The sequence below is a fragment of the Branchiostoma belcheri genome, unplaced genomic scaffold, assembly GCF_001625305.1.
Source record: "Branchiostoma belcheri isolate BF01 breed outbred unplaced genomic scaffold, Haploidv18h27 scaffold2, whole genome shotgun sequence".
NCBI lineage: Eukaryota > Metazoa > Chordata > Leptocardii > Amphioxiformes > Branchiostomatidae > Branchiostoma > Branchiostoma belcheri.
In genome coordinates, this window is record NW_017803490.1 from 5480199 (window position 1) to 5505588 (window position 25390).

The following is a 25390-nucleotide window of genomic DNA, read 5'->3' on the forward strand; positions in this document are numbered from 1 at the left end:
CACCTCCTTTGAAATACTCCATTGTGTTACTAGGGGTGAATGTATACTTTATATATTTCTTTTTGCCTAATAAAATTATTATCCATCCTTAAAACTATAATTAAACTTTAAAAAAATGTATATATCTTCTCAGAGAAACCTAACGAATTTTGTGGCGTTGTTTGTACTCAACATTTATTAATTTTACTGAAAAGTGTTCCCCACTTCAAATGAACTTGTCTAGTTAATGACCTTTCACCCACGTGGCCCGTGGCCCTTACTGAGTCCGCCACATTTTAGGAAAGACAGACTTGTCCATGGAAAACGCCGCTAACGCTGCCAAGAAAGCCAAACTTGTCACCATGTCGTTCGTTCCCGTGCCGGAGAAGAGCCACTTCCCCATACAGAACCTCCCGTATGGCGTGTTCTCCACCAAGGGCAATGTAAGTCATTTCAAAAAGCTAGAGAACACTTTCACTTATGGGAGAGAGAGAGACAGAGACAGAGTCGAGAGAGAGAGAGAGAGAGAGAGAGACAGACAGACAGACAGACAGACAGACAGAGAGAGAGATAGAGAGACACAGGCTAGGGAGAGACAGAGAGAGAGAGACAGTCTAGTAGTAACTCCACTTTGTGTATAATTTTAAGAGTGATTTTTTGGCGTATCTGTCTGTATCTCTCTCTTTGTCTCTGTCTTTCTCTCTGTCTTTCTCTCTGTCTTTCTCTTTCTCTCTCTTTCTCTCTCTTTCTCGCTCTTTCTCTCTCTTTCTCGCTCTGTCCTTGCTCTGTCTCTCTCTGTGTGCGTGCATGCGTTTGTGTGAGTGTGTGTGTGTGTGTGTGTGTGTGTGTGTGCAAATTCTGTCACAGTGTATTTCTGGGCTTCTCAATATAATGCATGCATAAAGCATTGCCATCCATCCTCAGTGCAGTTCTTTGGGACCAAAGTGTGGGTAGTAAAAAGTCTGCCATCTCTGATTGTCATGTGTCCCGTTGTGTTTCTAGCCTCGGCACAGGGTTGGAGTAGCCATCGGTGAGCAGATTCTGGACCTGAGTGCCGTGAAGGACCTGTTTACTGGGCCTGCACTGAGTGGTAAACAACATGTGTTTGAAGAGGTGAGTGTATCATTATTATAAATGAGTAAGTTAAAGCACTCACCATCAACTGAGGTCATGGTGCTTTTTCTATATTTGTTAAGCCGCCCTTCAATGTAACACCAGTTTTTATTGCAGACGTGGTGACAGAGCTCTCCTTATATTACACTGAACAACTTAGCTGTCACTCCAAACTTTTGCATACCTAACTGAAAGCAACTTGTTTAAAGCTCTCTAGTCATGATGCCGCTATTGTACCTTTACTTGGTGGCCATGAGTTCCACTACGATAGTTCTAGCCTGGTGACCACTACTTTAGCTGCTGAGTCTCTTTCCTTCTCTCTGGATTTTTGGAGAAGACAAAAGAGACTCAGCAACTAAGATACTATTACTGTAGATAGGTTTGGTCACCAGGCTTTTTGTGAAGAGACTTGGCAGCTAAAATACCAGTAGATTTGGTAGCCATTAAAAGCTACAAGAGTTCTAGGAAAGTTTTCAAGTTGCTAATATAGCAATGCAGCTTTGCTACATGTTTTTGATTATCTGTCTATATTCCAGCCCACCTTGAATGCCTTAATGTCCCTTGGGTCAGCTGCCTGGAAGGAAGCTCGCTCCACTCTGCAGAAACTTCTGTCAGAAGATGAACCAACTCTCAGGGACAACGCTGATCTTAGGGCAAGGTATGCATGGCTAGAAGATAGTATATTCTTTTGTTGTAATGTGGGCAGATGAGACCAGATGACAGTAAGTTTACCTATTAGAACATATCTACATGTGTAGTTACATGTAAATATGACATGATTTTTCTGTTGATCAGTTACAGTTTTACATTTATATTCTGTTTTCTTTGCATAATGATTTGTATTGTTTTTTCTTTTTTCTTCTCCTCCAGGGCATTGGTCCCACAGGCTGATGCCACAATGCACCTTCCTGCTACCATTGGTAAGTACCATCCACAACTCATCTGCATATTTGGGACCTATTTTACATATAAGTGACATCTCAGTGACATACTAGTATACATTAATGTATCTAAAATGGGGTTTGTGCACATCACAAGCAAGAAAGGAAGATGTACGTGTATATTGACTCTTGTTTATGTTTACCTGTTTTTGTTTACTCAGGTGACTACACAGATTTCTACTCTTCCCGTCAGCATGCCACTAATGTCGGCACCATGTTCAGAGGACCTGACAACGCTCTGATGCCAAACTGGTAAGTTAAAAATACTGCAATATTCTACTTTCAATTGTCGTCATCATGATAACAATAAAATTCTGCAGGTATGCAGAAAAAAGTATTTCAAACCCTGCTATGGTATTTCAACTGTAAATGATGATTATGACTGTGTTGTTTGTAGGCTCCACTTGCCAGTAGGCTACCATGGCCGTGCCTCTTCAGTAGTGGTGTCTGGTACTCCAGTCAGGAGGCCGTGTGGGCAGATGAGACCAGACGACAGTAAGTTTACATTTACGTTTAGAATAAAAGCATATCTAGTTAGTTCAATGTGACAGTCAAGTAGTATTAGATACTGAGAAGCATGAATTCCAAATGATATGTCGTGGAAATGCACAAATAATGTAAATTCTATTCCTTCTTTCAAGAGATGGCAAGTTATGTGATTTCAAAGAGCTTATATGGGAAAGTACTGCATGTTATGATTATAACCATGTTCATGTGTTTATTACAGGCAAGCCACCTGTCTTTGGGCCATGCAAACTTCTGGACATTGAGTTGGAGATGGTATGTTTTGAAGTACTTATATCCCATTATTTGAACCATATTTTGTAGCAACAGTGAGTGTTTTATATCAAAATGTACCGTTAGTCACAGAAAGTCATGGACTAAAATTGTGTAATCTTACTGCATGATATAACAATTATGGAATGTACTGTTCAGAAAGTTGATATTATTTTTGGAAAGAAATTAATAGAGTTCATCTTATGTTTGTACTTGATTTTGACAGGCATTCTTCGTGGGCCCACCCAACGAGCTAGGACAGCCCATCCCAGTGTCCAAGGCTCAGGACCACATCTTTGGCATGGTAGTCATGAACGACTGGAGTGGTGGGTATAAAATCCCTGTCTGTTCATTATAGTAAATAGTCTACCATCAATGGGGTACATTTAGAGTAACTAGCTTTTGTATAGCATAAATCTAATAAAGTCATTGGAATGAAATGGCAGCACAGCAGCTTTCGACTGTCACTAAAAGTCTGAAAACTGTGAGATTTTACAATCACAAACAATAATAATGGTTTTTATTGGCCAAACAGTACCCGTGCAGTCGCAGCCTTTAACGTCTGAATTGATGCAGGGTATCACATAATAATCAATACAGATCACAACGAACAAGTAATATACATGATAACACACATATTTGCTCCACAATTTTTTTTTGTGGAACTGTCGCAAGGGTCTGTGCGGCTGCCATTTGGCGCCACAAGGTGACCAAAAATACCGTAATGGTATAGAGGGAAGAGCATTAGCAAATACAGTAGGTAGCAAATTTACATGTACCTCATGTTGTGCTACACCCACTATCAAACATAGTATTACATATCACAACATTAAATGTAGCAAGATAAAAATATTTAGAAGAGCTTGAATAATATTGTGGTGTGAGATCCCTTTTTTTTTCCATTCCGTAGCCAGAGACATCCAGAAGTGGGAGTATGTTCCACTGGGACCATTTCTGGGGAAATCTTTCTCCACCACCATCTCACCCTGGGTGGTCACCATGGACGCACTCATGCCGTTTGTCACCGACAACGCTAATCAGGTCCGAGACATGTATACATGTAACTTCTCTATCTTACATTCTATAGCAGTTTGCATATACATGTGTACATGTATACAGGGCTCAAAATACTTTTTCTGCATACCTGCACTGGTGCAGTTTACATTGAAAATTACCTTGTCCAGCCAGACAAATTTTACCTGCACCACTCAGATTTTGAAGTACATGTAGTGTGGATCATACTAAAAATTGTTTAGAAACCATTGCCATTGTATCTTTTATACTTCAAAGGTCATTGTTTCATGAATTTACAATCACAATAATTTAGCTACGATTGGAATGGAAGTCACATATCATGCATTCCAATGATGTATGATACATTGAAATTGATATAAACAACTTTTTGTGCCAAGTTTAACATCTGTGTCCACAATATCACCAGGGTCCATAATATCGCCACCTTGAGAAACAGTGTGCTTAAAGATATTTTTACTGCAACATACTTTTGGTACACACTCCTTCACACATCAAATGTACATACCTAGGGTATGTTGCAGTAAAAATATCTTTAAGCGCACTATTTCTCAAGGTGGCGATATTATGGACCCTGGTGATATTTTAGACACAGATGTTATATTGTACATTAGAATTGTACAGTATGACTTGAGTTATGATTTTGATTTTCCTAGGAGAACCCCCCAATCCTTCCATACCTCCAACATGATGACAAGTACAACTTTGACATCAAGCTGTCTGCTGCTGTCAGGGCAGAGGGCATGGCGGAACCTGCAGTTATATGTAACTCAAACTTCAAGGTGAAATTCAGCACAAACTTCTGTATGACACCAAATCAGCTGTATGTAACATAAACTTCAATGTGATACCAAGCCAACAGTTGAATGTAATTCAAACTTCCATATGAGAGCAAACTATCACTAAGTATCAGTTCCATGTGTGAAATCAAACTAGCAGTTAGAACTTAGATGTAACTCAAACTTCACTGTGAGACCAAACAAGATAGTGTACAAGCGCGACCCCTAGCTTCAAAAACTTGTATTACATCTAGTTACAGAATAATGGTCAAAATTTATGTGTCTAAGACAACTGCTCAGGGGACCGAGGAAAAGTGGTCTTCTTCTAATAGACAAGTGGTATTATTATACAAAGTGGATGTCACCAAGACAAGAAAGAGAACAAGGAAACCGCAAGAAAAATTGGGGATCCACCACACACTTGAAAATGATGCAGTTGTCATAGGCAGAAATTGGTGGTCCTATATGTAATGCCAGAGAAAAAATCGTGACAGAGAAAAAGTGGTGTCATTATGGCTAGATGGCCGGCTTATTATAGGGATAATTACTTGGGCAAGATTGACTGTATGTTAAACTTTGTTGTTCCTGTACAGCACATGTACTGGACCATGAAACAGCAGCTGGCTCACCACACTGTGAACGGCTGCAGCATGAGGCCCGGAGACCTGCTGGCCTCAGGAACCATCAGCGGGGAGGTACAGTATCATCATCATGGTTCTACTAGCCTCAGTTTTCTATGAACAAAATCTTACTAGTTTTTATTAGTAGTTCAGCACTAATATTAACAGCCAAAAGTGTTACCTTTCCTGCTTCAGTTCACACATGATCTTTAAAAAAGATCAGTAAAGTTTTAAGTCTTGTCATGTGTAAATGGATTCTGTGAATTCTTTTCCAGACTGAGGACTCTTTTGGCTCTATGTTGGAACTCTGCTGGAAGGGAACCAAGAATATAGACATCGGTGGGGGACAGACTCGCAAGTTCCTGAAGGACGGAGACGAAGTCATTTTGTCTGGTGAGAGAATCACATCTGATCACTAACATACACATTTATGAATTGTGTTTCTGACAGTGGCAAAATTGATTTTAACATTTGGTGAACTGTGCCATTTCCAATTACTTTCTTTTAATTTTTGTCGATTGAAAATGAAAACATAATTTTTTTTCAGGCTACTGCCAGGGAGAAGGTTTCCGTGTAGGTTTTGGAGAGTGCACAGGGAAGATCCTCCCTGCTCTCACCTCTTAAACTGTCCACTACTGAGAGGAACAGAAACCACTACCAAACATGCAGTCACTTTAGGATGAATTTTACAGCCTAGTGTGATGTAGAAACATAGGTTCCAGACCATTCTTGATCAAGATTACATAGTATGGGCTATGTATCTTACTGCCAAACCTTTAAATGTTTTTGTCATGCCTACAAATGTACATGACATGTCTCTGCTTTCCAGATGTGTGTTGCACTAACACAGTATCATTCTTCCATGAAGTGTGTAGAAGAAACTTGATAAGAATGCCCTAGTGTATGTAGGATGTATTTGAAGTTAGGCTTACTTAATGTAAATAATGAAACATGCAAATTTAGAGTGTGTTGGTTTGGGCATGAAATGGTCTAGTGAACAGTACAATTATGATCTAAAATTCCACTGTAGTTATGTAGTTGTTGACTGCAATAGAATGATGATCATATCATGGAACACACATGAACTGCAATCAAAATACTAAAATAAATACACTACTACCCTAATTATGACTTCAATTTTGGAATGCTTGATATTTTGTGGTCTTCATAGTCACACAAAGTACAATATAATATGCTTTTTTGTTGCCACTTTCATAGCTAAGTTTTGGTTTCAAATGGTTAATAATGCACTCTGAGTGTGTCTTGATAACAACTAGGTCATGTGGTGAATTGGAATAAATGGTCATGTCAGAAAGTCTTGAACGTCGCCATGGTCTGTTTTTTTAAACACCACACATGTTGGAATAGTTAAAACCGGTTAGACAATTACATTTGAACATGTGCATTCTACTGTAAATGTCATAGGTTATTTGTTTCACTTGACTAAACAACTACACTTAGAAGCAGACATTTTGTGATTGTGTGGGTTACTGTTTAGTACATAGTGTGTTTAGTACATGTATTTGATATGTAGTACTACACCTATGTTTAACAGTTACACAATATAAGTTATATGTTATAGTACACCAGTTACTTTATGTATGGACGATATTACAATGAGGGTCTCTGTCATTTTGCACTGGCTCATTGGGGGACTTTTCTTGGGCGCAGTGTTGTACATGTACATGTGTCTCAACTTGGGAAAAACTACCGGTAAAGGAAAAGTTTCAGTGACGACCAAATCTACAAACTACACACGACTGTCTCAAGATATTCCAGGTAGGTCAGAAATGTTCATTATTTATTTATTTATTTAAAATGTTACAATACATTGCACAGAATTTCAGGTAGCATACATGTAGCTATATGTAGTGTTAATTTTTGAAAATATATTATAGGGACAAAATACAAACACAAAATACAAAATAATATTTATTATAGCAACTGTAGTTACACATGTAGTTTTATTCTCTTATGTACTTGCAGACAACAGGAGTCTTGCAGAGAAAAGGCAGTCTGAGAGGATGGCTCTGATTACAGAATACTGCAGGAAACATGACAGGAGAAACATTGTAAGTCCCCTGGTCTTCTTAATATAGTAATAGTATAGTAATCTTGTTATAGTAACAGTAATCTTATAATTGTCAATGAAGGTTGTTACACACCCAGGTAATGAGATACACAAGGAAGAAACTGCATAGATTTTGAAAACTGTAGCATCTTATATTTCTACATGGTAATGAGTATTATCTGCTTTTAAGTGATAAAATGGACTAAATCGTTATGTTATCTGCCCCAGTTACTTGTTCTGTATCATTCTGTACAGCTGGTATAACCACCCTTCGGCTTTCATGAATCATTCTGATACAGTTGCTCACTTGTGTTGTTCTTCGCAGACCTTCCCTACACTAAGACGTTTTGTCGTCAACGAAAGACACAAACTCCTGTACTGCCAAGTCTTCAAGACAGGGAGCACAACAACCTTAACAATCTTACACAACCTGGAACACAGGAGGAAAAAAAGCACATTTGGAATGAGGAAGTCTCTAGACAAACTCCCGTTCAAACGTCTGAAGTTTAACTACACGAAGGAAGAAGTTCGCTTGCGATTTGAAAAATACACCAAACTCCTTATTGTCCGTCATCCACTGGAAAGGTGGGTATATATATACGTATATTCTAATAAATTTTTAAACTTCTCCATGCTGCCTAAATCCATAACCAACACAGATTTTTTGCCAAATGGCTACCTTAGTATGCTGAAGGTTAAACAGTTTAATGTGTCTACAATTGTCTTACACTTAAGTAAAAAGTTTCGTTGGACACTCAGGCCGCGAAATTAACTTTTTTAAAAATTGTACCAGCACTGTCCTGACAATAAATTTCGATTGTCCCAAAGTGAGGTTGAACTGTCTAAACCTTTTTTTTTAAGTATGTATGACAACTTGAGGTCAACTTTATTTTGCTTATGTTCTGACTCCCTGGCACACTATAATTGGGACACTGTTAATTTCAAGCCCTGGGTCTTTTTGTAAGTGTCTTACTGAGTGATGGGGGAGGGGGGCACTAACAGACTTATTTCATCAAAATGAACTGACCTTTTGACCATGATTCCTACATGTAGGCTGGTATCAGCATGGAAAGACAAGTTTGTTGAGGCACCGTCACGGTTTTGGTACAGAAAACACTATCAGTCTATGATGGAGACTCTAAACACAGATACAGACATGCTACAGGTATGCTTTGATTTTATTTGTAAAGATATCAACCACATGACATTGATGTAATACTACTAGTATTGCATAGACATTGTCATGTATGACTTTCTACAGAAATACAAATGTAGCAGGATGTGTGTTTTCTGATTGTACTGAGTAAGACACTTATCTCCATTAAACTTTTAGAACAAAGTACTTATTTGGATATCAAGCTGTTGCGCTTGCAAGCTGCGATCATTTTGTAGGCATCCTTCCATCTCGAGAGATGATGGTAGTACCCTATGCCTGGTTTTGTGGCTATGTGCAACATCTAGAGTTATTACTTTCATAATTACATCATAGCTGATATCTTGTTTATGTTTATGTTTCTCTGAAGGTGTCAACTGAGAACATAACCAGCCAACTGGTGCCTTTCCAGGCCTTCATCAAGGCAGTAGGAACCAACCGGACAGACTGGCAGGACCTACACTGGGAACTCATCTCTAATCTCTGTACACCCTGTCAGGTATGTATTAAAATATCAAACCACCTTCACTTTATCATTATTTCATATTTCTGACAAACAGCACAAAGAGAGACCTTGGTACAGGCTACACAAAGAACATCCCTTTTGTACATTGCTGGTGTAAACAAACCAGATACATGTAGTGAGAAAAAATGACAAGGGGGTTCTGTCCCTGGTGCTGAATGCCTTCACTTAAGAACAGTTACTTTTTGAGGCTGTAGGGGCACTGTGTGTCTGTGTCTATGGTACTGTATGGAAATGCAGTGCCTATCCCTCTCCTTCCACTGCCTTTTAAAACAAGTTAGGTACCCAGAAGGCTTGTTTGTGAGTGTAATATACTTTATCGTCATACAATAAACCAACAATGCCTTCCTTGCTGACTTCTACATTTTTGTTTCATTTTTTTTTTAAGATTCACTATGATTTCATTGCTCACACGGAAACCCTATCGGATGACTTCCCGCTTTTCTTCAAGAAAGCCAACATCTTTGGTCGTGACGATCTTCTTCCAAAAACTCGAGAAAGAGCAGGCAAAAGGTTATTCTTGGATGTCTACAGACAAATTCCCCTGGAGGACTTACACAGAATCAAGCTGAAATTCACAGCAGACTATGACATGTTTGGGTACTCCTTTGATGAAGATATCACAGACATGTTAGATCGTTGATCCATTTTGCATGACTACATCAAGCTTCCACTGCTGGTGTGTTACGCCGAAAGGCGGTTATACCGGCTATACAGATACAGATACAGATACAGATACACTGGTCAGGCACCTAGAAGCTTGATATAACCAACACCTCTAAGTCAGGAGAGTTGGGAACACTAGTCTTTATGTATCACATTTTTGTCAAAACAAGAACTGTCTATAATTTTTGTGTTAGAGGCTGTGATGGTGACAGAGAATCCTGAGCTCCTATTGGACCCGAGCTACCATGGACCCAAGCTCCTATTGGTCTGATTTTCAAAGTGATAAAGAATCCTGAGCTGCTATTGGACTGATTTTCATAGTCACTGTCCTTGGTGCTGAATGCCATCCATGTACACAAACACACACATTTACATACATATACACACACACAGCTCCTATTGGACTGATTTTCATAGTGATAAAGAATCCTGAGCTCCTATTGGACTGATTTTTAGAGCGATAAAGGATCCTGAGCTCCTATTGGACTGATTTTCAAAGTGATAAAGAATCCTGAGCTCCTATTGGACTGATTTTCATAGTCACTGTCCTTGGTGCTGAATGCCATCCATGTACACAAACACACATTTACATACATTATAAATAATCCTGAGCTCCTATTGGACTGATCTTCATAGTGATAAAGAAACCTGCGCTCCTATTGGACTCCAATTAGACATTGAGAGATTGCACAACAAAGGCTCAGAAAAATTCAGACGCAAACATACTATTAGATATTTTTCATGTTTTATTGCAAAGATCACAGTTCAAAATAATGCTTCAAAGCACACTGTGCTGCATAAAATGTTACATGTACAGTATTAAGGCCTCTAAGAACAGTGCATTAAGCTTGATGATTTAAAAGAGTTGGATGTTAATTTGTAAGTCTATATCTTTGTAAGGTACATTTTGCACTTATAATCATATTCTTCAAAAGATCATTCAGATGTCATTATTGCAAGGTGCTAAAACTAATAACTTTGATACACTAGTGAAATACTTCACCCAAATTATGAGCTCAAATGTATGAAAATACAAAATAATATAAGTTGTTCATAAATGATAAAGAAGACATTGAATATATTTTGGAGCATTATAAAAGAGTGGCATTAAAAAACCCAATACCTTTATTTTTGTTTTATTTACTTACCAATATCAGTGTCTTTAAAATAAGATTCAGAAACATCAAAACAACCTTGAACTAATATCAGTGTAGACATTGTCATAATGTCAGCATGGTCATAATAAAACAATTGCATGCCATTGTCAATAATGTGAACAGTATGAAAGTGTCTTGCATTTATTCTCTTCAAAGTACAAACCCACCCAAAGTTATATTTCTGTTGATTCCATTGTTGCTGTTGACATGTTTCTGCTATAAAGTAAGCTTCACTACGTATAGATTGTCCTGGCTAATGTTAGGCACTTAATTTGCTGGAGTTCGGGTGACTCTCACAAGGGTGCGTTGTGATGTTGACGATTCCCTCCCTATACAGCTGCAGTAGGTGTCCAAATTCTTCCGAGATGTTGTGCACCATGGAGTTGATGCTGCTCTTGTCGTAGTAGTGGTAGGGGATGGTGCTGCCTTGTCTGTCTGTAGAGAACGGCCAGAATCCGTACAGCTGCACTTGGCTGCACAACGCTAGGGCGGCACTCGTGAGAAACAAACCTGGGGAAAAACATGGAGGGGGAGGGGATGCAAACTCAGACACGTTTTGGACTGTCTTCTTGTAAGGAGCTCGAGTAGCAGAATGAAGATTGAATTCTAATCTCTGTACTTGCAACTGAACCCTTTAGTTCAATTGAAATTCATTATTTACCACATTTATTTAGTTCTGAAAATATTCTCAGGTTACAAAATGTAATAGTTGGAAAAGTTGTGACAATTCTTTATTTCATTGTTTAGTTTATACTTTACTAGTAAAATGCGATAGAGGGCTAGAGCTTTCGATCAGTCACCCTGGTCTTCTTCAATAGACTTTTCCAGTGAGACTTGTCACGTGGCTTCTCTGAAGTGTAATGGGGGCTGACATCATTTAATTACCAGATACCTTTGACCCAGTCACACTTCGGAATTCTAGAAAAGCCACATGCACATGACTTGTACTCTCACTGAATCAGTCTATTGAAGAAGACCAGGGTGACAGGTCGAAAACTCTAGGTGAGAACAATACTTTATGTTGGATCAAAAGTTTTAAACTTTAAACATATCTGAAGGTTGTTAAGCCATACCCGTGGATAGTCTTCTCTCTGTGACGTTCCTCCTTCGCCAGAACTCTGTCACCCCCTCCAGGTATGTAGGGTGGGAGAAGTACAGCTTCTGTCGGGCGTGTCTGTGACGAGCTAACAAGTCTGCCTGCACAGACAGCATAAAAGATAGAATAGGAAGGTTGACATGACGTTTACATACACTGTTAAAGCTCCTCATGATGGACCCATGCTACTATTGAGTGATTTTAATAGTGATACAGAATCCTGAGGTCCTATTGGACTGATTTTCATAGTCACTGTCCTTGGTGCTGAATGCCATCCATGTACACAAACACACACACATACACGTATACATATATACATACACACACAGGTGTGTGACAAAGAATCCTGAGCTCCTATTGGACTGATTTTCATAGTGATAAAGTATCCTGAGCTCCTATTGGACAGATCTTCATAGTGATAAAGAATCCTGAGCTCCTATTGGACAGATCTTCATAGTGACAAAGAATCCTGAGCTCCTATTGGACTGATTTTCATAGTGATAAAGTATCCTGAGCTCCTATTGGACAGATCTTCATAGTGATAAAGAATCCTGAGCTCCTATTGGACAGATCTTCATAGTGATAAAGAATCCTGAGCTCCTATTGGACAGATCTTCATAGTGATAAAGAATCCTGAGCTCCTATTGGAATCCTGAGCTCCTATTGGACAGATCTTCATAGTGATAAAGTATCCTGAGCTCCTATTGGACAGATCTTCATAGTGATAAAGAATCCTGAGCTCCTATTGGACTGATTTTCATAGTGATACACAATCCTGAGCTCCTATTGGACTGATTTTCATAGTGATAAACAATCCTGAGCTCCTATTGGACTGATTTTCATAGTGATACACAATCCTGAGCTCCTATTGGACTGATTTTCCTAGTGATAAAGAATACTGAGCTCCTATTGGACAGATTCTCATAATGATAAAGAATCCTGAGCTCCTATTGGACAGATTCTCATAGTGATAAAGACTCCTGAGCTCCTATTGGACAGATTCTCATAGTGATAAAGAATCCTGAGCTCCTATTGGACTGATTTTCATAGTCACTGTCCTTGGTGCTGAATGCCATCCATGCACACAAACACACATTTACATACTTATACACACACAGGTGCGTGATAAATAATCCTGAGCTACTATTGGGCTGATTTTCATAGTGACAAACAATCCTGAGCTACTATTGGACAGATCTGCATAATGATGAAGAATTCTGAGCTCCCATTGGTCTGATTTTCATAGTGAGGAAGAATCCTGAGCTCCTATTGGACTCCGATTAGCTGAACTGACAATGAGAGATTGAGCAACAAAGGTGATTTATCCTTTGAACCTTTAAACATCATTCATGTATACCTGCAACGTCAAAAGAAGAAAGAGCTATAAAATGCCATCCCTACTCTGATGTAGAGTAGTTTTGTCCTAACAACTTGAATCCCAGACTCACCTTAATAACAATGTCAGTCACCTCCCTGAAGTGGAATGGGTTGGTGTAAACAAGTGCGTTGCCATAGTGACCCATGTCCCTCAGAAACCTGTCCTGGTCTCTTCTCATTAACAACCATTTATACCTTCAAAAGGAGAGAAAACAAGAAATTTTTATTCCTAGATATCTCTGAGATTAGCGCTTAAAGCTGCTACATATACAGCTAGAAAGGTAACATTTACAAAGCAAATGCATAATGTTTACCTTCACCTGGTCTAACCCAACACACTGCACTGTTTATCCTTACTCAAAGTCAGATACATTCACATGTATGATGAGCAGCCCAACTCTCCAACTCTGTTCTGCTACATAATGTACATTGTAACCCAGCACTACAGGGTGTCTGCTAGAGCACCAGTTACCATGGTGACAGACGTCTGGTCCAGGTCACTTACTTGATTTGTTTGGAAGGGAAGAAGAAGAGGAAACTGAGCAAAAACAATATGTTTTCCTTCATACAAGTAACTACCCAGTCAAAATATAAAATATTGCATGGAAAAACTGTCGTAATTCTATTAGAAAAATGCGTTGTCTTCGTAAATGTTGTTGATGATTATATCGATCTGAAAATTACCACAGACTTACGTGTGTATGAGAATGGACGGGTTTAGCGTCATCAGTCCAGTTTTTCTACCAACATCTTCAGTGTAGTTCCCGTCAACTGGAGCGAAGTTACATCTGTCAAATAGGGAAATACAATAAAGAATGTTTAAATCTTAGTGACTGCATGTTAGAGATCAGTAATCCCATAATTTTACCGCTGACATATATTCTGTACGTAGTTTGCCGCATACATGTATTTTGTACATAAGATGACTTTCTTAAGACGTATGTACTATGTATTTAGTGTTGTTACCCTCCATGAAAATGGGGGTACTGTTTTTACTCCGTTTCATGTTTGGTCTGATATCTGAAGATCGGTGAGAAGGAACTGTACGATATTTGGCAGATTGATGGATGGGGCCTTGGAGATTGTGTAGGTTGACTTTGAGCCCCTGGTGATTGACCTTGGTACTGCAGTTTAATTTTTTTATTCTGTTGTTTTCGCGTTATGGACTGTTTGTGCGATATTAAGGTAGCATGTAGTTGTTATTACCATGGTTTAGTGGTTTAAATTTGGGTCCCCTAGCTGTTTGCGTTTGATATTTACAAAATGTTTAATGTTGGACTTTTTGTGTTGAATGTTTGGAAAATCTAGGGGATGGTTTGGTATGATTTTTGGTATGTGGGTAGTTGTTGAGTCTCTTTGTGTTTTGGAGTGCATTAGCAGGTTGTCGCATATTTTTATTGCTTGATTTAAAAGGATTTTCACTTTTTCACCCCTACTTCATAATAGGATGGTCTGTTTGACCCAAAAGTTGGGACAGAGTGTTTTTGTTTATACCTCCAGCTGGCAGGTCAACCCAGGCAGCCCTATCTATTTTTACCCGGAAAATAAATCTTGTTTGTCTGGTCTGCAGGTCATTTGTCTGGTCATTGACCTACATGTACAGGCAAATGTAGCCTGGGTACCATCCCCAGTAGTATATTCGCAAACTCTATAACAGTTTGACTCATAATATCTCTATTGAAATACACCAAAAGATTACAAAATAACAAGCTATTTCATGGAGGGATGATGTCTACGACTTCTCCTTGTTTGATCTTTGTTCTAGTAGACCATACGAAAGTACTGTACTTTTCTTCTGTACTTTTGTCGAGTCAATAATGATAATATAGAAAATATTACCGCTGTCAATTTTGGAGAACGCGTTTTTGTTAGTGATAAACAGATGAAAAGATTTTGTAAAAAGAAAATGAATAGGTTCGTTCGTACTTAACTGTACGGAGACACAAGCAAACATACAAGCACGCAAAATAATAGCAAAAACTAAATTAGTACCATGACGAAGTGATGTACCTTATAACCAAGTCGGAAGAGTCTATTCTGTTGCTACATTTGCTGTTTTTCAGGATGCCACTGTTACCGACCACGGCACATGTGTTGAATCTGTCGTCTTTGGAAAAAGGCAGCTCCTGCAAAACGACAATAAAATCGAAATTGCTGTAAAACGCACGTGTACATGTATAGTACGTACATGTACTTTGATTCTTAATTAACCGCTGAGCAAATGTGCAAACGCCGTTCTCAATAAGATTTATCTAGTAACGTTTAACGAGTATCTATGAATACATGGATATGTGAATGAATTGACATTGCTTCTTCAATACGACCATACATAACAAACTAAATGTTTATAAGTTTATAAGTTCAAACAAGGCCTACTAAAACACATGAGGGACATGAATAAGTAGAGCACATACGATGTTACACATTTGTTTTCTTTTAAAATACTATGTAATGTAAACTAAATGTATATGTAATGTGATGTCTTATACTACCCTCTCCTGGAAGAATAGCTGCCACCCTCGGGTGGGGAGGTAAAGGAGAGCTTTTCCTCAATAAACCTCAATACTGAACCTCAATAAGTAGACCTACAAGCAGTATGCGATGTTTAGTCCTACCTTTGGCAATCTAAACCAGACAGGTCCTGAGACTGGGATTCGAACTTTCTTGTTCTTCTCGAAGAAGTACATAAGAGAGTTCAGTGGGGAATTCTTCTTCGTTGCTGTGAAATATTCGTGGAAGTGACTGATCTCTAAAAGATCTCGCCTACAGAGTGAAAGAAGACAAACTTCAGTAAGGTCTTCCCAGCTGTCTGTATAATATGATAAGTTGGCAATTCATTGTTTTGTACGTATGTCAATTTTGTTAACGTTGTACTCGCGTATCTGTCTGTATGTTTACATGTAGTCTATATTATATAGCTAACGGTCCAATAAGCCGCTCCCTCTGGCGCCCAATGTTATATTGCAGCCTACACCTACCTAAGGCCATGTTGATTTGATTATATGGATGACATCCTCCGGGAGCCCCAAAACTGATGCGAGCGTACGACTAAAAAAAAGTTTTGCAAAAAAAAAAGTTCTTTTCATTATGAAATCTACGTGGTCATGAGGGTTGAGCAAATGGCACAGAATATGGTTTGGCGAATAATCTAGTCTTCAAGTTCATTTCTTTACAATTTCGTCTTTTTTCGTTTGATTTTGGCATTCTACGACATTGGTATGGTTTTTACTTATTTTTTTGTAACTTACGGTATATTTTTGCTCATTTTGCAACTGTTTTGTACGATTTACAGTATGGTTGAAAACTTTTTTTTTTGGAAACGGCCGAAAATTCATGCGCGCGCGGATGTCATCCATATAATCAAATCAACATGGCCTTACAGAGTAATGAAAAGAAAATTACATGCAATTTCAGGCAGTTGTAGTTTGATAAACTAGCAGATAATAAGTACAAGATTACACCCCCAAATGTACAAATTAATCAATTAGTATGTACATATGAGCAATAAGTAATAGTACACGACTCATAAGTAATTTCATACTCCACTCAATGACACGTATATAACATGTAAGAATGTGTAATTACGCATTCCATGATTTATGTGCATCTATCGTGATCATGAGATGCATATGATATTTCATGAGGGGATCAATATCAATATTATCTTGTCTTTCTGTGTTATATTATAACTGAACAACGGTTCGGTAAAGCCCGAACAAGGGGCCAGGTTTACAATAGCTATCGTGGTTTGGGCAGGCTGTCTTCGGGGCTCTAATAGTTTCCCCCCGTCCAGCTCAACAGACCGCCCGGTAGAAGTGTTACGTCTGTAGAAGCGGGGAACCTAGCTGAGTCGGGCGGGGCAAGAGCTTCTGAAGCCCCGAAGAGAGCCCGTCCCAACAGCGACAGACTGGACACCAGGCTAGGTTTACAAAAATTGGTACAATTTCGTGGGCGGTTAGAAATTGATAATCACGATGTACATGTAGACATTGATCACTGTCTGCTGCCTACCCTGGATTTCTAGACCAGCAGCGGGACGCTAACCCTTGCCCTTCGGCAGCCAAGAGCCCCTTCGCCGTCTAGTGTAGGGCCAGCCAAATTCCCGTAGCGGTAATTTAGACCGGCGGGCAAAGGGGCTCTTGGCTGCCGAAGGGATAGGGTTTAATAGCGGACCGCTTCTAGTCTGGCATCTGCGGCCTTACCTGAAGATATCTATTGCTGTTTTGTTAAACCTCCACTGTGAACTGTTCATCTTCTGTATCGCGACGGACAAAGAGTCCGTGTTTCCCCTGAAAAACAAGAAGTCAAAGATATCACACCTCCGTATTTTTCAGAGATTACAAATAATAATCAGAGTTTATTCATTCATAATATTATTGTTAGTGAATTTCTTACATTTTCCCACTGGACCTCTTAAGGCAAAGGGCATACTTATAGCAGGAAATTGAAGACAGGAAATGAGATAACCTTTTCTTGAACCTTTGACCTAACTTCCTGTTAGTGTTCCTGGCGTGCCTATCATGTGAAAATAACTATGGAACACAAACAAACGCACATACTGGAAATAAAACATCTGTACATTAACAAAATGTAACAAAATTTTGATCTGAATCACTTATATTCATATAACACTAAATGGTCTAGCTGAATATCATCCTTACGTAGGTTTTTTAAAATATATAATTTATGAAATTTTATTTTACTGTTTTATTGACCAAAACACATAGCGACTGTAGGCTCAGAATTACGTTTTCATACACATGATACTTTAAAAGTTCACGTCTTGACTTGATTACATACCCGAATACATCAAACACAATTAAAATGAAATGATTATTAAAAATAAGAAATGCCCCCTCCACTCAAAGCACGCGACTCAAAACAACAAAGACAATCACCACAAAGCACCCTTTCTATTAATTTTAACCTACATTGCCACATATGATAATATTCATTCATCAACTAGCTAAATAGGGCGCCGCTGTCAGTCATTTCATAACGCAATTCGTCTCGTTTATTGACTCGCCATCACAAATATTGTTTAATCTGCTCTTTTCTACCCTTTGTTTTTGACAGGAAAGGACATTGACAAATGGCGGTTGTCAGCACTTTATTGATCGTCCGCAGATTCGAGCGATGCTGGCATGACGATGATGTTTATCTATTCATCTGTAGTATATTTCTGATTGCGTCATACATCATACACGGACAATTGTGTCATGTTTTTCTCACGAAAATCAATATAATAATTCACAAACACAAGTGTAGCCTCCACCAGGCCTTCCTTAAGGGGGTTACATGTAGAATTAGCCTCTACCAGGCTTCGGGAGGCGGCAGAAAAGAGTAGAATTTTCAAATAGAGAAGTAACATTTGCAAAGCAAATGCATAATGTTTACCTTCGGACATGGTCTGCCCTGTTAATTTTTACTCAAACATATTCACATACATGTACTACGAGTATATGGTGACAGGAGTAGAGCAGACCATGAAATTGCAACATTATGTAACCCAAGACCAGTCACCATGGTGGCAGACGTCAACAAATCATGCCATTGGCCAGGTCACAGGTTAGTGTTTGGAACAGAAGAGGTGGAGGAAGAAACTGAGTAAAAACAATATGTTTTCCTTCGGTAAACATAAATAGAGAGATATCTTGACTGCAAACTGTATTCTCTAGCGGACCAACTTCCAATGTGTACGCCTTGACAAAGAATAGGCCACAATGATTTAATTCTATGCATGACATCCACGCGCGCATTGATTTTCGCCTGTTCTTCAAAAATAAGAAATAAAAAATCACCTCCACGGAACTCAAGAACTCAGTACGGTGCCGACTCAATACTCATAAATGCCACAAAAGGCCAGCATGTGCCGGCTTGTCATTACCCTGGGTGCCAAACTAGTATCGGGCCGTGAGCCGTTTTCCTTCGGCAGCCAAGAACCCTTCCCCCGCCTATCTAAATTACCGCTACGGGGGAGTTGAGCCCGAGGGGTTTGTCCGGCCCTAGAACTACTTTGGCATCCAGGGTAGTTGTCATAAAAGTCGCCATGTACTACAGAATACCAGCTTTGTATTAGCTGCATGTTTTTGGCTGGAAATTTTTACTCGCCCGCGCGCACTAGTTTGCGGGTCTTCAGAGATGTCATCCATAAGATTGAGGCAGTGTGGCCCTATGACCTTTACTGTCCTTGCCCCAATACAGATATTATCAATAACAAAAGATGAATGTCGCTCCATGACGCTTGGAGGCGCCGCAAATGTTACATTAGCGATCGCTAAAGGTCAGTGACCTACAGTGTGTATCGCACAATGGAATCAATTGCCTGTGTAAAATCAATGATATACGTTTATACATTATATATCTAATATATGGTGTTTACATGTAATGTCATAACCATCACGCTGCAGATTGCATCTGGTTAGCGTTGATTCAACTTAGTGAACGTACTACATTTTTTTAAATTATATATATATATATGTGTGTGATTTGTGTCTTTAGTATTGGGTTACTAACGCCCTACTCTGGCTTTTATTAATAGCAGTATTTCATCTTAAAAATAGGAATTATAAGAATATTTTGTCTTGATTTTGGGTAATCAATGTATCGTATCATAATTACCTGAGTGTAATTATAACATCATATAAGTTTATATTTTTTGCTGGTAACTTTCGGGTTTAATTATCCAACATGGCGGACAATGCTTACGACATGGTCACGTGAGTGCAAAAAAAATCCTTATCGCCTACCATTAACAATAAAAGCTATCAGCAATTATCATATAAACACGTGCTAACAGCGTGGCAATATTGATATACTTGTGTCCTTCTTAGTGGGTTTATTACGTCCTATAACATCTGTGAATGACAATATCTCATTTTCAAAACATGAAGCATTGGAAATTCTGTCTAGGTTTTCAGGAGTCGAGTTTTTTTTTTCGATAATTGTGTTAAATCGTCTGAGTTGTCTGGGAGGCGACTAGACCGAAGTCAATACCATCCCAGATAGTACTGACAAATGTCCTCTCGCGACCAGGACAGACGTGATGTGGTTACAAAATAACCTCCCAGTACATGCAGGACAAATACCAAGTCATTTACTAATTGGATTGTGCGTCTGGATAGAGGGCACATCGTAATACATGCAGACAGGGACACCAGAAAGTCCGTAATCGAACGAAATGGAGCGAAATGGAACGAAAGAAAATATGTAACATTAAGTTTTTAATACAAACGTGAGTGGTGAATACTAGTAAATAATCTGACGTGTTTAATTTCTAAAACCTATTTAATACTATTAGATGTCAGCTTATTTATCTATCACTTTCTTCTGCATTGAAAACTTTCAAGCTATTTGCCTTATATTTCGCCATCTTCATGTATTTCATTTCATTGTATTAACGCAATTGTACATATTTTGTTCGAAGGGACACACGTCGTTTTTGCTACATTTCCTCTTCTTCTCCCGTTCCAAACACTGACCTCTGACCTGGCCAATGACCTGATTTGTTGACGTCTCTCACCATGGTAACTGGTGTTGGGTTACATGGGTTACATGATGCTGCAATTTTATCATTAGGAGGGATTTATACTCCTGTCTGATCATATATATGAATGTATTTGAGTAAGAATTAACAGAACAGACCATGTGCGGAGGTAAACATTATGCATTTGCTTTGCAAATGTTACCTAAGTTAGTTTCTAGTTTTCTTTTATAATAATTTTCATTTCGTGCATTTTGGTTCATTTCGCACTTTCTGTGCAGCGCGCAGACATGAGGTTATAAATAGCTGGTCGGGCTCTGTTATCATTTCAGCTTGTCGCGATCGATGTAGCCGCGTAGTGACGCAAGTTCCAGAGGAAACATGTGGGGGTTATATCGGTCTCCACGCTAAAGATAGCAACTAGGGGTTCGACCCTAACTCCACCGTTTTTAAACCATCCCTAGTTTCAATAACGTATTTTTTATACTATTGACAACTAGTGGATAAAATGTAGAGGTCGTGGTATTTTGGATTAGTAGTTAGAGCAGCTGGAGGGACAGTATTGCCCTGGCCTGTGAAGCTGTAAATGATTTAGCTATGTTAGAATATGGCCATCGATTGTGTATGGATTTTGTTCCTGGTGTCGCCCAGAGGACTCAGTACTGATGGCACATTGTAGCCTATGGGGGCTGCTGTCAGCATAATACTCAGGCTAGATCATTAATAATAAGGCATATACAAATGTACTATAGGTACAAGTTGGTGAAACATCATATTGCCAAATGATGATACATTCGATACATTTAACTGTAAAAACACATAATATACACTGTAGATTATTTCAATGATTCTTGGTGGGAAAATATAAACTCGTACAGCGTTTAGTAGTTTCAGGGTACTGAAATTAAGAATATAAACACGTCAAAGCTTAAGTTTTCTAAGCATTTACGTACCTGCAACAATTGTTGAATACTGGAAGGCGAGAAGTTCTGTTAGACGATATTCTCTGTCGTACGACGGTTTTCTTGGAGGTTGTCGTGTAGAAGGCATGTTGTAGCAGTGTGCCGTCTTTCCCCAGCCAGAGCCACAAGGCATTCACGACCAAGACAAGAAACAAGAGTCTTATAAACCAGACGGCGAGAGGAGACCAGGGTTGGGTGCCTTTCCTGGGCGGCATAGCTCCCCTACTGACGTCATGTAGCGGCGAGAGAGAATTATTGCTATGAAACTTAACACGTGAAAGGAGAGATGTTGATCATTGCGCCCTCATGTAAAAGTAATGCAGGCCACACGGACTTAATTTTGTGGATGACATTCTCGTATGACCCCCAAACTAGGTGCGCGCGGGCGAATAAAAAATTCCAGCTAATGCTGCCAAATGAATACAAAGCTGGCATTGTGAATTTACGGTACCGTAGTACGTAGCGACTTTTATTACATATTGGCCTTTTGCGCCTCATGTAAAAGTAATACGGGCCACACGGACATAATTTTATGGATGACATCGTCTGAAGCTAGGCCCCCGAACTAGTGCACGCGGGCAAATAAAAAATTCCAGGAAAATGCTGCTAATACAAAGCTGGTATTGTGAATTTACGGTAGCGTAGTACATAGCGACTTTTATTACATATTGGCCTTTTGCGCCCCATGTAAAAGTAATACGGGTCATACTGGCTTAAACTTATGGATGACATCGTCTTATGATCCCCAAACTAGTGCGCGCGGGCGAAAAAAATTCCAGAAAAAAAAATGCTGCTAATACAAAGCTGGTATTGTGAATTTACGCCAGCACATAGTACTCAAACACGTAAAAGTAATAAGGCCACGCTGACTTAATTTTATGGATGACATCCTCTGAAGACCCCCAAACTAGTGTGCGCGAGCTAATAAACAATTCCATCAAAAAAAAAAGAAGCTGAATAGGTATTGTGAATTTACGGTAGTACATAGCAACTTTTATAACAAGCAGGCACACATACTGACCTTTTGTGGCATTTATGAGTCGGCACTGTACTGAGTTCGTGAGTTCCGTGGAGCTTCGGCAGCCTGGGTGCCGTCCTCCATAGTTACCGACGGCTCCCTATTATCGCTGGCTACCATGGACTACGGAGGATGGCACCCAGACCAGAGCCTCAGGAGGTGATTTTTTTTGCCAGGCGAAAATCAACGTGCGTGGATGTCATCCATAAAATTAAATCAGCGTGGCCTACAATAACCTGGAAAACTGATGTGGTCGCGGCCGGGCTAGCGTGACCCTGGGATGAGGAATGAAACGTGTACACGCTCACATGGTTTATGATAGACAAGGAAAACACACCGAGAGGTGCCCTTGTCAGTTACATGGAGCTATCGAGGGGCTGTGACATGGGTAGGGAGTAGCCTCTACCAGGCACCGCGGATCGCTGGAAAAATAGTAGAAATTGGCCGAAATAAAGGGATAGTATACCAGAAAAGATCCCGGGCCAGACTCACGGAGGTCGCAAATGGGAGCTTCTATAGCCCTGGATCTTCTCTGGTATTTTTCCAGCGATCCGCGGTGCCTGGTAGAGGCTAAGTAGGGAGGGCGTGCCCCAGTTAAGCTAAGGTCCCAATTGGGAAAAGGGGCCCTGGCGGGTAGTTCCCGGGCTGTTTTTTACCACTTTCGGGCGGGACCCCGACGTGGCCCCGCGGGGCACCCTGCGGCTACCGGGATATTTTTTGGCCCGTCGGGGCCCCGATAAGAATTTAATTCTGAGTTAAATTCTACCCGGGCCTCGCTAACAACAAGACGCCGTGACCTCATCGTGAGAACACCGGGAGGTACCCCTCCGGTTGCCGGCATTCCACCGGGACACATTTCTTACGTCACAGACCAGATGAACAGAATAAAGGTGTGTACTTCGTAAACCCGGGTAAAATGTGTGACCTCACAGATGAAATGATCACAACAAATACGTGAATTCTGCATTACGTATAGGTCAATACAAGACATCGTCAGAGAATCTGCTGGGTACCTGCCGGGTGCCTGCCGGATACCGACCAAAGAGGGTGACAAAAGTTCTAACGAAATGCTACTGAAGGAAACTTTTAATTGTGACCACGACAGACGATGCCCGCTCGACTCCTGAACCCGGCCGGGGCCAGCCGGGGCTACATCCCCGACGGGCACCGGCGTAATTGGGACCTTAGCTTTAGCGACCGGCTAGAAGGTCACAGCCTCCCCCTACCGGCTTAAAATATCCAGGGACAGCTGCCGGGAATTCTATCCACTGACATGTCCTTCATGATCAGTTACCTCCATGAAAAATGGAGGTATTGTTTTTGTTTGTGTGTGTGTGTGTGTGTGTGTGTGTGTGTGTGTGTGTGTCTGTGTGTGTGTGTGTGTGTTGTGTGCGTGTGTGTGTGTGTGTGTGCGTGTGTCTGTCTGTCAGTGTCTGTCTGCCTTGTGTGTTTCCGCACATTTGTAGATCAGCATAACTTCAGAACGCCTTTATGGATTGTGATGATATTTGGTATGTTGGTAGGTCATAGGAAGACCAAGGTCAAATATGGGCCTCCTGGTGGCTTACCTTGGTACTGCAGCAAAATTTCCTGTTTTAGCCGTTTCTAAGGCCTGGTAGAAGCTACCCAAGTGCCCGGATGCTAGACATCGGTCATAATTATAGGTGTACACGTCTGTACACTATATAATAGTCCAACAAGTCCAACAAGTCAAATCATTTAGTACCAACACCTCTAACAGAACACCTTGCTCTCGGCCAAAAGGATCCCCGTTCTTGTTACTACTAGTAGTAAACTGTGAGTACATGTATCTACATCATATCTAAGTTTCCTATAGCTAAACACATGTAATGTATAGCGACCAAACTTTTAAGGGAAGCCACGTTAAGGTTGACTGAACTTCGTAGCAAGGTCATGCATTCATATCGTCGAAAGAATTAAAGTATATGACATGGAAGACATCCTTAATTTAAGCTTGCTCGGCACTATATAGCTAACATGAACACACCGTTACGCGTTAGGCAAGTTTAAGATTTGAAAAAAATTACTTCATACAGATTTATGTCAAATCCTAGGGTCTCTCCTGCTACTTACAATCAATCTACTTCAGTGTCGACTTGTCGTTTTTCCAGACTATATCAGTAAGGTTTTGAAGCATCTTCCTGGGCATTCTTCCCGTATAATAGTAATAATATAAGTAAAAAGAAAAAAAAATGCAGGATAAATGGTTTCAAATTGGGCTTGTTACGCCCTCCCCAGACAGGGCGAGGTTTCTATAATGACCCACCAATTATAAACCCTGGGGTCTCAGACTAACAGTGTCTAATTGCGACCTTGCTATGGTTGAGACAGAAACCGGTATATCCAGGTTAGTATACACGTGCTCTCGAGGGCATGGTAGTCTCGGCAACAGGCATGGAGTGGAGTCTTTGTCAAACAATGAGCTTCTGTGACGTCACGTTATGCAGATAGAACACGTGACTCGGTGAGCAGTAGCAGAATGTTTGTGGCGCCCCCCGTCTCGGTGGAGTACTGGCAGATGTAGATAACTATACAGTTTTAAATCATCAAATGCACGTGTTTTGTTGGTATTAGCATGTAAACAGCCTGACGTTTGTTTTATCTTCATATTATAGTTAGTTA

At 39.9% G+C, this 25390-nt stretch overlaps 3 protein-coding genes across 3 annotated transcripts; 2 read left to right on the plus strand and 1 right to left on the minus strand.

Annotated features, from left to right (window-relative positions):
* Window positions 1-254: 254 nt before the first annotated feature.
* LOC109469009 (fumarylacetoacetase-like) lies at window positions 255-6550 on the plus strand. Its single transcript, XM_019767398.1, has 13 exons — window positions 255-422; window positions 982-1092; window positions 1629-1750; window positions 1963-2012; window positions 2195-2285; window positions 2431-2528; window positions 2761-2813; window positions 3037-3136; window positions 3721-3851; window positions 4499-4624; window positions 5215-5316; window positions 5517-5634; window positions 5789-6550. Exons 1-13 carry the CDS (start codon window positions 297-299, stop codon window positions 5863-5865), a joined length of 1305 nt encoding a protein of 434 aa, XP_019622957.1. The 5' UTR covers window positions 255-296; the 3' UTR covers window positions 5866-6550.
* A 295-nt stretch (window positions 6551-6845) lies between these two features.
* Window positions 6846-9631, plus strand: LOC109468423 (carbohydrate sulfotransferase 10-like). Its single transcript, XM_019766672.1, has 6 exons — window positions 6846-7020; window positions 7228-7313; window positions 7638-7897; window positions 8366-8477; window positions 8836-8964; window positions 9377-9631. The coding sequence occupies exons 1-6, from the start codon at window positions 6858-6860 to the stop codon at window positions 9629-9631; spliced, it is 1005 nt and encodes a 334-aa protein (XP_019622231.1). The 5' UTR covers window positions 6846-6857.
* Window positions 9632-11052: 1421 nt separating this feature from the next.
* On the minus strand, window positions 11053-22042 carry LOC109468692 (alpha-N-acetylneuraminide alpha-2,8-sialyltransferase-like). Its single transcript, XM_019767008.1, has 8 exons — window positions 21721-22042; window positions 17487-17573; window positions 15900-16047; window positions 15295-15410; window positions 13980-14072; window positions 13356-13479; window positions 11885-12008; window positions 11053-11321 (listed from the first exon to the last, which is right to left on the minus strand). Exons 1-8 carry the CDS (start codon window positions 21942-21944, stop codon window positions 11071-11073), a joined length of 1167 nt encoding a protein of 388 aa, XP_019622567.1. The 5' UTR covers window positions 21945-22042; the 3' UTR covers window positions 11053-11070.
* Between the last annotated feature and the right edge of the window lie 3348 nt (window positions 22043-25390).

Bases quoted from the DNA above. Each gene is read 5' to 3' on its own strand.
- LOC109469009 (XM_019767398.1), top strand. From the start codon at position 297: ATGGAAAACGCCGCTAACGCTGCCAAGAAAGCCAAACTTGTCACCATG. The intron at 3,137-3,720 runs GTGGGTATAAAA...TCCATTCCGTAG, and splicing joins AGTCATGAACGACTGGAGTG to CCAGAGACATCCAGAAGTGG. The intron at 5,317-5,516 runs GTACAGTATCAT...ATTCTTTTCCAG, and splicing joins CAGGAACCATCAGCGGGGAG to ACTGAGGACTCTTTTGGCTC.
- LOC109468423 (XM_019766672.1), top strand. From the start codon at position 6,858: ATGAGGGTCTCTGTCATTTTGCACTGGCTCATTGGGGGACTTTTCTTG. The intron at 7,314-7,637 runs GTAAGTCCCCTG...TGTTCTTCGCAG, and splicing joins AACATGACAGGAGAAACATT to ACCTTCCCTACACTAAGACG. The intron at 8,965-9,376 runs GTATGTATTAAA...TTTTTTTTTAAG, and splicing joins ATCTCTGTACACCCTGTCAG to ATTCACTATGATTTCATTGC.
- LOC109468692 (XM_019767008.1), bottom strand. From the start codon at position 21,944: ATGCCGCCCAGGAAAGGCACCCAACCCTGGTCTCCTCTCGCCGTCTGG. The intron at 17,574-21,720 runs GTACGTAAATGC...CTTGTTTTTCAG, and splicing joins GTATTCAACAATTGTTGCAG to GGGAAACACGGACTCTTTGT. The intron at 12,009-13,355 runs GTGAGTCTGGGA...CTGTCTGTGCAG, and splicing joins TGACTGACATTGTTATTAAG to GCAGACTTGTTAGCTCGTCA.